At 61.3% G+C, this 12,192-nt stretch overlaps 1 protein-coding gene across 5 annotated transcripts in view; it reads right to left on the bottom strand.

Moving 5' to 3' along the window:
• Positions 1-12,175, bottom strand: part of GSE1 (Gse1 coiled-coil protein) — a 398,855-nt gene extending 386,680 nt beyond the window's left edge. For 3 of the 5 annotated variants that reach the window (XM_035024658.1, XM_035024654.1, XM_035024653.1), the window contains exon 1: positions 10,042-12,173. In XM_035024658.1, coding sequence (XP_034880549.1) covers positions 10,042-11,907 — 1,866 coding nt within the window. In that variant the 5' untranslated portion in view covers positions 11,908-12,173. Of the gene's footprint in view, positions 1-10,041 lie in introns of all 5 variants that reach the window. The other 2 variants (XM_035024655.1, XM_035024657.1) reach the window with 1 other exon arrangement.
• Between the last annotated feature and the right edge of the window lie 17 nt (positions 12,176-12,192).

Genomic DNA, 12,192 nt, shown 5'->3' on the forward strand with positions numbered 1-12,192 from the left:
CAGGGCCGAGCTGCGTTCTGCAGGGCCGGGGGCCCAGGGACGCCCAGCCCACTTCACCCTGTCCCCCTGGGTGGTCCCTGGGGCCGAGCTGCGTTCTGCAGGGCTGGCAGTCCCTCGGCGCTTGGTGCAAGCAGCCCTATGAAAGGAGCATAAAGCTGCGCTCTGAACACTCCAGGCCTCCCTTGTCCAACGGCCCCAGGATGTCGCATGACCACACAAAAGAAAGAACAGCACATGACTCTGAGAAAGGCCTCTGGAAGGGAAGACGGCAAGGCTGAGAAGCCCAGCCGCCCAGAGGAACTGGATGAAAGGGGCTGGTGCCAAAGCCAGTGGCAAGCAGGCCCTCAGGCCACCCAGCCTCCGACGCCTGAAGGGTCACCGGGACCCCCTGTGCCCCCCAAGCCCCATCCTGCTATGCCCACGCCCACCTCCGACCTGCCTGCGTCGCTGGCCCATCCCAAACCACACAAGCCTCTTACTCCCGGCTGCGAACCCTCTCATCTGGAAGCCGGGAGCCGAGCTTTACGGGCCTGGGACGGCCTATAAAATGCTGCTGCAGTGTGTCAACACTCTGACCCCTCCTCCGAGCCCCTTGCTGGAAGCCCATCCGGGAGACCCCCAGCAGCCTCCTGTGTGGCTAAAGTCAGGTCCCTGCCAGCCCCACACCATCTCTAGGAAGGGCCGCTCAACCCCGGGCAGGGAGACGGGCCCTGGAGCCAGACCACCCCCAGACCACCCTGTTCTCACCCGGCGGCCCAGCTCCGCCATTTACTGCTAGTAATTCAATCCCAACTCCCAGAATTATGAGGCTTGGCCTCTTCATCTGAAAAATGGGGCTCATGCCACCTCCCCACAGGGCAGTTCACGCCACCCGCCGTGGTCAGGGGAGGAAGGGGCAGCCTGGGGAGGCGGCTGGCATCTTAGCCAAGGCTGCCCAGGTAGCTGGTGGCAGAAGAGCCAGTGACAGGACCTCCTGGGGTCCTGGGCTGATGGCCCATCAGTGGGAAGCTGTGGAAAACGGAGCCAAGCAGGTCAGCAGGACCCAGAGAGCAGAGGTAAGCTGAACCTGGCCTGCGGCGACCTTCCATCTGCTCCAAGTTGTCTATCCTGAAGCATGTAAGATTTTTCAGGTAAAATACAACACAATCTGAAAATACCTTTAAAACACTGAAGTTTGTTCCTAGAGTGTCATCAACTGACAGGCAACATCCAAATAATACGTTAGGAGAATAAAATGGGGACATTTTGAAAACGGCATTACTGCCATATAAACCCCCAAAGGTGAAGACTTCTCTAGATGTCACCATTTATTTAAGTCCTGCCCATTTGTAGAACCTCCATCAGTGACGCCTCCTCCAGGCAGCCTTCCCAGACTCCCATTCCCGCCCCGGGGCCAGGTCCTGGCTGGGCCCTCAGCCCTCCCGGCACTGAACCATACACACCATGTCCACCAACCGTTACCCCCCATGTGGCGCCATCCCGGCGTCCCACACTCCCCCTGGCATTGTGGCGGGAGCGTGGCACAGCAGTTAAGCATTTGGGCGCTGGAGTCAGACGGCCCGGGTCCAATCCCAGCTCCAGACTTCCCAGCCAGCTGTGCGACTCTGGGCAAGTGACTTCCCCCCTGTCCCTCAATTTCCTCGTTAAGAAAATCGGAAAAGCCACCTTATAAGACGGGTGGAGGGCTGCACGAGGCACCACGGGAGGGCGGCCGGCACAGAGCGGGTGCTCTCAGCATGCTGCGACAACCATCGGCGTTCCCATCATCCTCTCCCTTGGCCTCGCTGTGTCTTCATCAGGATCAGGTGGACGGACAGAACCTCTGCGCCCTTCCCTGTCACTGGCTCTGCCCTCCAGAGGATACTGACTGGTGGGCAGGAAGACGCGGCCTCGGTGGGCCCAGAGCTTTGAGGGGTCTTCCGTGGACCCACTGCTTCCTCTCCCCTCTTGGCTCTCACCCAACAGCCCACCGGGGGAAACAGGAGCCCCCAGACGTGCCTGCTCCTACCCGGGTCCCAGCAGGCCTGCCCCGGCTCGCCTGACCCCCGTTCTGACTGGGACCTTTGCAACTTTCATTTCAGGTTGCTGGCATCACGTGAAGGAAACCCAACCCAGCAAGGGTTTCCATACAGGGTTCCAGACCAACCCGGCCGGCGGCAGAGAGCGGCAGCCCGTGGCTGGGGTGGCTGGTGCTGGGGCAGGGAACCCGAGAGCCACCGGACTCAGAGCCAAGCCAGACCTCGCCGTCAGGGCCCTTCTCTATGCACCGCTCTCGGGGCCAGAAAGGGGAGATGGCCATAGCTTAGCAGCTGTGCAGGCGCCAAGGGGCTCGGCCACCAGCCCACCATCTGCTCCCATCTTACAGATGGAAAACTGAGACCCAGACGGGGGTGCGGTGGGCACCGTGGGTGTTCGCACCGGAATCCAGCACTTTTGGTTTCCCTGGGCTGGAGTCAAAAGCCCCAAGAACAAGGGCGACCCCTTCCCAACCCTTCTCCCAGAGAGAAGACCGACTCCCGTCTTCCAACACCAACTCAGTGTCTGGAGACCTAGGGTGGGATGTGTGGCTTTGGTCAGTGAGCTGACAGAACGACCTAAGTCCTACTGTGTCCTTAAAACCCGGAGAGGGAAAGCGGAACTCAAATTGTTAAAAAGAGTTACCAGGTGACCCCGAAGTTCCGCTCCAGGGGTGTCTACCTGGGAGAAATGCAAAGGGAATTCGCAGTCACCAGGGCTGGGGGGATGGGGAGTGACTGGCACGAGGCTCCTTTTGGAGGTGACAGAAACGCTCTGGAGTAGACAGTGCTGGGGGTTGCATGACTCTGTAAATGTACTAAATGTCACAGAATCGTAGACTTTAGAAGGGTGGGTTTTATGGTATGTGAATGATATCTCCATTGAAAAAGAGATTTAACAAAAACAATGTCTTTTCAAGGTCAGTGCAAGAGCCCTGCCTGGCCCGCCCCTCCCTGCCCTCTGGCACCCCAGCGTCCTCGCTCTCCCGAGGTCCCACCTCAGGCCGCTGCCCAGACCGTCCTCCTTGCTCAGGTGACAGCCCCCAGCCCGCCCACCTCTCCCTGGCCACTCCTTTGACTACTGTTTCAGCCCCTCCCTGCGCCCCATCTGGTTTACTCAGGGCTGGATCCTGATGCCCAGAACGGTGCCTGGGACACAGTAAGTGCTTAGTAAAGACAGAACGAATCCTTTTAGTGACCATCACAGCTTTCAAGATAAAAGTCCCAAACTCCTGGGCCATGCTTACAATGGCTTCCATCAGCAGTTCTTACCCCATTGCTGGAATCTTCTAGAAGCTTTAAAATACCAGGGCCACCAGGGCCACCCCTCGGAGATTCTGATTTAATAGGCTGGGGTAGGGCCCAGTCACTGGTATTATAAAATTCACACTGATTCAAACCCACATCTAGTCACTGCCAACCACTCCCACAGCATCACCTCCTCTCCCACTTCAAAAACCTATTTAAGGTTCTCCAGCAAACCCCACTCCCCACATGTAGGCCTTTGCACATACTCTCCCTACCAGGAGCACATGACTCCTACACTGACCTGGCTGAGTCCTTTTCAGCCTTCAGGGCTCAGCTTAGATGTCACCTCCTCCAGGAAGCCATCCCTGAACATACCAGTTTCCCACCCTCCTGTGAGCTCCCAGCAGACCCCAGCGCAGAACTCAACACATTGCACAATCACGACCAGAGCCTTTCACCAACCCCCGCCACCTACCCACACGAGCACCCAAGGGCAGAGCCTGCCCGATTCCACACCGTCGGCCGCAAACATTTGTTGATCTCATGGGTAGAATGTGTGGTTCTCCAGGTGTGTTTCCCCAGGGCAGCTCTGGACAAGGGTAGAAGAATGAGCAGGGACGAGAGGCAGAACTGCAGCTGTGTCCCTGTCACAGGACTTCCAGAATTTCTTTCAAAACCTATACATCTAATTAGCTCGTAATACTGAAAAAATAAGCATCAAGTGGCATTAGGTTGTGGGCTTGGTCCTCCTGGTGTGGGGTTGCCCCCAAAAAGGCGATCCATGCAGTTTTTCTGACCTAACATGGGATGGAATATCATGGTGTTTGGGGGGTCCCCACATCCTAGCCTGAATTTAAAACCTAGACCCCATGAAAGGGGGGGATACTGAACGAAGGTGTAAACTTCCAGGGATAAGATTCACACGTCTGGGGAGTCCGGGGATCTGAGGTACAGCTGGTCACTGCAGTTCCTGATACCGTATCCATGCTTGAATGCAGCTAAGGGGGTAGACCTTAAATGTTCTCCCCACAAAACAGAAAAAGTAACGATGTGGTGAGATGGTGGTGATCATTTTATAACCCATATATGTATCAAACCAACACGTTGTATCTTCAACTCACACAATGTTATGTGTCAACTCTCTCAATACAGCTGGGAAAAAGGAAAGAAAAATAAAGAAAACCTAGACCCCAGGAAGGCGCTCTCTCCTTCCTAACCGCACAGAAGAGACCGCCAGTCAAGGCGGTCTTTTTTTAAATCTTTTTTTAAGATTTCGTTTATTTATTTGACAGAGACACAGCGAGAGAGCGAACACAAGCAGGGGGAGTGGGAGAGGGAGAAGCAGGCCTCCCGCCGAGCAGGGATCCCGATGTGGGGCTCGATCCCAGGACCCTGGGATCATGACCTGAGCCGAAGGCAGACGCTCAACGACTGAGCCACCCAGGCACCCCAAGGACTGGATATTTTAGCAGCAAGTCCGGACACAGGCTCAACATTTTGTTCGACGGTGCCGGCCGCCGGTCAGACCTCATGTGTGGAACGCAAACCGCCCGTGACCCCTGAAGACCAGACGTTTCATTTGGACAGACGGGAATACTGCACAAAGGTCACATGGTGAGTAGAAGCTCCTTCCACAATGGCCCCCATGAATGTCCCACCTGGGGCTATGTGGCCATTGGAACTCAAGTTCCCAGGTACTCTACCCAGAGGGCAGAAGTATCGCCCCTCTCCACCATCCCGACCAGGCTATGGAGCCGGGGCAGAAGAAGAACCTGAACTCTAGATGTGGGCGCTTCCCCAGCCCAGAAAATGTGCCAGTGAGGCCACCCTGCCCACAGCCTACAAACCCTCCAAAGACAGTCACTGGGAGTTAACCTTCCAAGGGTAAGGTCCCGAGAGATCTAAGCAGGGAAGGGGCCGGAAAGCTTGGAGGACTCTGGACTTGGCCAGAGACTGCCTCCCTACCGCCCTGCCCCTCCCTGCTTCCAGGGAAGGCTGAGTTTTGGAGATCCTCTGCCTCTGCTTCCTCTTTCCCAGGTGTCCCCAATCGCCTCCAGGTTTAGGACAAGTCGCGTCGGGAGAGCTTACTCCTCTGGGCAGATGGCTCCCAACCCGCCAAGAAAAGCCCAGCCCTCCCCTCGGAGGAGGTGCTCGGAGCTCGAGAAAGGCCCAAAGCCCAGCCATTTCTCAGCTGCTCCCAGGCACAGGGTGCCAGTTTCGGCCCAGGCGGGCGGCCCCCTCCGGCACCTTCCAGAAGGTTCCCTCCTCCATTCACCTGGCTTAGGTGTCCCATGAGCCCGGCCCCGGGGAGGGGGGCTGCCAGGCCCGTCCTGAAGAGCAGGGAGCCATCGGGGCACAGAGAGCCGGGAAACACGGAAACAGATGTGCGGGCCAGCCCTGACAGGCGAGTAATGACAGACGCTCTCTGCAGGCCTCAGATGTCAGCGTGGAGAAAGGAAAGGGGCCTCAGCAGCAACACCTGTTCCGGGCTCGGAGGCCACGCTCCAGGGGCTGGGCTGGGTGTCCCCGCAGTGAGGGGCCAGGGTGCGGTTAGGTAAACAGCTGCACGCTCCATTCCCCTGAACACTCCCCGGACGGATCGCTGGGTCGCTGGGAGAGGGCAGGACAGCCGGCCCGCCAACTGGCAAGCAAGGAAAGCCCATCGATCACGCAGCAGGCCTATCGGGGACGACCCGCAGCAGGAGGTCCCGGCTGAAATCTGAACACCGGCACAATGCCGTGGGGAGCAGAGACAAAGGGCACCACTTATCAGCTGGGCAGCGACCAGGGGGGCGGGGGACAGGATAGCGGGGCCGGCTGGTGGGGGCTTTTCAGGGCCTCTGGCCCGTGCAAGCTAACTCCCGCCTCTCAGGGCTCCAGGGGTGGGGGAGGCACGTGCGGGGAAATTCGGACCATCCCCCGTCCAGGGCACTGCCACCTTCACAGGGGGAGCCCCAGAGGGGACAGAAAGGCAAGAGACAGTGGAGGCTGGGGCCCGGACGCCAGAGCCGGACTCCTGGCTCCAATGCCGGTCCTGCTGTTACCAGCTGTGTGACCCTGGGCAAATCGCTTGCCCTCTCTGGACTTGCTTTTCCGCTAAGGAATGGAGATGGTGTCACCTCCCTGAACAGGGCCGCTAGGAGGATCCAGCAAGAGTGATACAAGGGAAGCGTGGGGCACGGTCTGGAACACAAAGTGCATTCCGTGAAGCCACCATCATCATCATTATGTCCCCGGATGCCGCCTCCGGCAGCCTGGCCCGCTGCGTCCCTGGGCTCTAAAGGGAGGGACAGCCCAGCCCCCCTCCCCCAGCAGGAAGGTGGGGGGTGGGCAGAGGCCACAACAGCACAGCAGGTGGGAGCCAACGAGACGCAACCCCCAGTTACCAGCACCTCAGAGCGAGAGAAAGGAATGAACGCGTCCCGTTTTCCTACTGCGCACCTGCGGCTCCCACCGCAAATCTTCCAGAAAAAGGTCATCTCCATCTCTCTGAGGAGGCAAGTCTGGCCCCGGGTCACACAGGTGGCTCCCAGCAGAACAAACACGGAAACGAGGGCTGGGTGAATGCCGACCCAGAGTCTCAGGGGCGGCTTCACAGAGGGGCCCAGGCGCTGGCGTTCCTCCTCAGGGAGGGGGTACCGGGCCCCCCGAGAGGGTGGGCTGCACCCTGCCCCGCCAGCCCCAACACAGCGCTGCGCCAGACGCCGGCTCCGAGATCTGGGGGCTACGGGACGGGGCGCCCCCGGGAAGCAAGGAGTCCGGCTGGAGGGAAACGCCGCAAACACCATCCAAACAGAGGGTGTCGGTGACACCTTCCTTTCCTTTCTCTCCTTCTCCCTTTCTCCATGTTCTTCCTAGTGTTTCAGGCCGATTCACTAATGAATGAACGTGGACCAGGAACAACAGGAGCCATCACAGGAGGTGGTATCGATGAGGTTCCGGAACATGCCGTTCCGGCTCAGTAGTTTCCCGGGGGCTACCTGCCAACGCCCCCGAGCCACTCCCCCCGAATCCTCAAACCACACACCGGAGACAGGCGGGACCCGGGAGTCCCCGCTTTGTCCCCAGCCTTGAGGCCAGCGCTCGCCCCTCGTGCCCACCCTGGCGCCGGGGGCCGGTCCTGCTCTGTTTACAGCTCTCCACCGCCGCACCCCTCCCCCTGACACTGAAGGCGCGGCACTTGCCACCAGATCCCCAGCGTCTGGAACAGTGCCTGGCTCAGAGTAGGCGCTCCATCACATTTGTTAAATGAATGGGTGGGAGGAAGGAAGGGCAGGAGGCTGCATTTCCGGCTTTCTACTGATGACCAGTCAGGCTCTCCTCTAGGCAGGAGTAGATGCTTCTCCCACCCTCTGGCTGTGGGAGCCTGGGAGCCGCAATGCTGCCCGCCCCCCCACACCCACCCCCCCAGGCCGCTGGCCTCACCACCCACCTGGATTGCTGCCACGGCCCAGCCCTGGGTGGATCTCTTCCCGGCGCGTTCGGTGCGTTCCAAGCCTTCTTTCAAGGACTTTTTATCTCTCCCCTGTGCCTGACTCCCAGGCCTGGAGTTCATTGCAACCTCATTCCCCCTCATCCCCACGGGCTCTCCTGTGCCTATTCTGCTGGACCCCGCCCTCGAGCCCCCCCTCCACCGCATCCCACCCATCTTCCAAGGCTACACCTCTGCCAGGGGGTGGACGGAGTGGGGCTCAGGGATGGGAAGACCCAGGTTGAAGACCCACCCCAGCCTCCTCTACTGGCTGCGTGACAGTTGCCGACGCCATCTGACTTCTCTGAGCCTCAATTGTACTCATACGCACAATGGGAGTAATAAGGCCTCACAAGAGCAAACGAAATAACTTGCTTTAGAAACGGTGCAAAAGCAAGAAAGCCAATCAGCCTTCCCAAACTCATGCTGACCCCTTCTGGGCAGACACCAGCTTGCGTTTTCATCCCCATGGGGCTACCCTCCGCGGCCACCTTCCCAGCTGGACCGTTTCCTGCAGTTCCTACCCGGGAGGCCCACACTTGGCATCTCATCAACTCCTGATGAGTGAGCAAATCAACACAGGAAAACTCACCCCAGAGTGGATGTTCTGCAGAAAAGCACTCTGGCAAACCTCAGAAGAAGCGCTCTGATGACTCCGTGCGCCCCCATCCCCAAGCCCGAGACCCACGACCATCCTGCAGACCGAGAGCCACGCAGAGGACTGACCCATATCCCAGACAACCCTGCCCAACACGTCGGGTAGATGGGAGGGTCCCACCGTACGGCAGGCACTTGACTTTCTGGGGGCAGCTGGATGCCCAATCTGTTTGCATACTTGGCCCTCCAGGGGCAGGCGATCCCGATCTCCACTCCACAGCCCAGGAGACAAGCACAGGGAGGGTGAGACACATCCACTCAGGTGCTCAGTGGCCAAGAGACAGGGCAGGATTGGAAGCCAGGTCTATCCTGCTCCAAAGCCAGGCTCACCTCCCAGCTCCGGCTGGCACTTCCGGAAACATCACTTCTTCAGATACCCAGGAACAGACCCACAGGCTGGACGGCCACAGGCTGCCAATGAGAAGTCCAGCACCACGGTGGGGAGCGATACAGTGCGTCCATTTAGAATGAGGGGCCCACCAAAGGCCCCAGTTACATCTCTGTGGTCCGAAAGGGACACTGGCAGAGAAGGAAGCCTGGGCAGAGTGTGAAGGCCCAGGGCAACCACTGGAGGGAAGTGGGAGGATGTGTCCACTTCACAGGTGCAACCACGTGAACGAACGCATGACCCAGGAATCTCCGCACGGGTGCACACGCACATACAAGGGGGAGGCATGACCAGGAGCCTCTCAAACGCATGGAACGATCATCCCTGAACAAGTCAGAGACACTCTTCCCCATCCACAGAGCCGTCTGCTGGCCCCTCACCAGTGGCTCCCGCTACAGGCATCTGATTAAAACAAACCATTCTGAGGGTCTCTAGCGGAGATTAGGATCATCAGGGTGATCACAACTCACCAACACCTACTTCCCCAGATCCACTGAGGGCAGGCCCTGCTCTGGCCTTTACAAAGCCAGATCCAAAATGAACTGAGCCCCAGTGTGGCTCCTCCCGGGCAGGGAGTGTGAAGGCAGGCGCCTTATAAAGGGGGCGAACGCCAGCCCCCCCCGACCCCCTCCGCCTTCCTCCTGCACAGCTGACTTGCAGAGAAGAAAGACTCTCTTCCCACCAGGGGAAAAGTCTGTTTAGGCCACTGTCCCCCGGGGTCCCAAACCCCCACGTCTGAAAATCTGTTTCCATCTGCTGTGAAGCAACTGGAGAGTCTCAAAGGAAAAGCGTGAACTTGGGGGGAAAGCTGCCGGAGCTAAGTGGGGCCAGCACTCGAGAGTGGAGAGGAATCACCACCTCTGCTCCATTTCCAACCGGGTGAGCACAGGGACCTCCCGGTGACCTGCGCGGCTGGACTAATTACTAATGTTATCAGGCGGATGACAGACATGCCCCGAACTTCCTCTGTTTGACGGACTCGGCTGCAAACACTCAAGTTCAGGCCCGAGCCTGCTGTTTTCAGCAGTGCCCTATTCTTCCACAGACCACTCCCCGCAACCCCCCAACTCTACGTGCCTCCTGGCTCAGCCAGGCCCTCGCACTCCCCACGCGCCAGCCCGGGGACCCCCGGGAGGGCACCTCCTACTGGAACGGACCACACAGAATCAGCACGCCCTCCTCCCCGCACAGAGGAACAGAAAATAACAGGTCTTCCTTCCCTGCTTGAAATCACAGAGGCTGAAGGGAAAACAGCCACTTACCTTCATTGCCGCTGCCACTGGGGAGCTCCACCCCACGGGCCCCTGGCGGGCGAGCCCTGGGCCAGCACACACCAGGGTCCCGCACTCCACGCAGGCGCCGATGATCAGCTGCCGCCCATCGTCCACCAGCAGGCTGTGGCTGGCTCGGAGGGTATAGAGGAACAAGGGCAGCCGGGCCACCCGCACGGCCTTCAGCCCCAGACACCGCTTTTTCTCCTGCTGGCAAAAAAAGCACACGAACGTCTCCACTTCGTACTGCCGCGACCAGGGGCTGACGGTGTGGTGGGCGCTGCGGGCCTCGTGTTGCAGCCACTGGCCCAGCAGGTCGTGGTAGCACAGGACGCAGGTGGCCACCAGGCCGGTGGAGTCAGCAGGCCTGGCACGCGGGGCGGGCTGGTAAACGGTGAGGAACGGGAAGAAGGGCTCCTTCTCGCCCAGGCGGCTGGAGGGGTTCACGTTGAGCTGGAACTCCTTCCCAGGGCCCAGCTCAGCCCCGCAGATGTAGCAGACGGACGCCGGGCTGCCCCGGGTCGGGGCGGGCGGCTCGGAGAGAGCGGGGTCTGAAGCCGAGAAAGCCTGGTGGTACCTGCCCAGGAACCCCTGCACGGAGGTGATAAGCTCCTCGTTCTGGCAGGCCCGGTACAGGGCCCAGACGTCCTCCAGGACGCTGAAGCACTTGGGGCAGCTTCGGACCTCACAGCGCTTGTTGGGGCCCCGGGCATTGGGGGGACAGGGCAAGAGGCTGAGGAAGGGGAAATGCATGGAGCCTCTGGCACTGCCGTTGAGGGTCCTGGAGGCCACTGCCCGGGCATCCTGGGTACAGTCCTCCCCGCAGAGGTAGCAGGCCTCCGGCAGGGCCCCAGCAGGCGGGCCGTCTTCCCTGGGGAGCCTCCGGCCCTTGGAGGCCATGCCGGGCGCGTGGCTGTTCAGGGGCACCACGTAGAGCCGCTGCAGGACGGGCACGCTGGCCAGCTCGAAGTTCTGCCACTGCTGCATGAGCGAGGAGAAGCAGCAGGGGCACACCAGGGTGCTGCCACCCTCGCCGATGGGCTGGGCCCCCGCAGGGGGGCTGTGCAGCCACAAGAAGGGGAAGAAGGGAGCCTGGGCCAGCTTTTCCTGCTTCTGCACGTGGATCTGGTGCTGCGAGGCCGGCGCCAGAGCCGACCCACAAATGTAGCAGCAAAGGCCCTCTGGTGGCGCAGCCCTGCTCTCCAGGGAAGCCCAGGGGACGCCGCCGGCGCTCTCCTTCTCTTTGAGGCCAGGGAGAGGCTGCTCCTTGCGGTCCTCCTCCTCGCTGGTGATGTTGATGTCACTGTCCTCGGACAGGCAGTAGCTCCCGCGGGGCTCCGCCGGCGGCCTGCTCTCGGGAGTCTTGGCGGCCCCGCCCGAAGGGACTCCTTCCATGCCCTCCGCGGGGGCCGCGTGCCCGGCAGGGCCTTGCCAAGGGTCCTGAATGCCCCTCAGGACGCTGGCCCGGGCCTCGGGGACCCAGTGCCTCCCGGCGGCCTTCCGCCTGCGCCTCACGCCGGTCCTGGGCTCCCCGTCCCCGCGCTGCCTCGAGCGCGCCCCCTCCTCCTCCTCCACGTCGCCCTGCCCCGGAGGGGGTCCCGGCGCCGGCCCCCACTCCTGGCGGCGCGCCCCGCGAGGCCCGGGCCCCGGGCGGGGGCTGGCGGCGTCGCGCGCGGCCGGCTCCGTCTCGGACGGGGGGTCGGTGTCCGACAGCTCCGACGGCTCCGAGTCCCGCGTCTCGTCGCCCGCAGCGCCGCCCAGCGCGTAGGCGGCGTTCCACTCGCGGGGGGCCCCGGCGGCCCCACGGCGCCCGCCCGCGCCCGCGTCGCACTGGTGCGGCCGCTTGAGCCAGTACATGCGCTTGTCCACCGGCGTGCGGGCGCGCTCGAACGCGGCCCACTGCTCGCCCAGGAAGCAGCGGCACACGGCGCACACCAGCACGCAGCCGTCGGCCGCGCACAGCTCGCGCGCGCCGGGCGCCGGCTCCTGCTGCTGCAGGAACGGGAAGAAGGGCTGCGCCGCCGCCCCCGCGCCCGCCGCCGCCGCCGCCGGCTGCTTCACCTGCAGCTTCAGCTCCTTGCCGCGGCCGATGCCGCCGCCGCAGATGAAGCAGGAGAGCGGCGCGCCGCCGCCGCCGCCGCC

This window comes from Mirounga leonina, unplaced genomic scaffold, assembly GCF_011800145.1.
Source record: "Mirounga leonina isolate KUSES-001 unplaced genomic scaffold, KU_Mleo_1.0 Mir_180, whole genome shotgun sequence".
In the NCBI taxonomy this organism is placed as follows: domain Eukaryota; kingdom Metazoa; phylum Chordata; class Mammalia; order Carnivora; family Phocidae; genus Mirounga; species Mirounga leonina.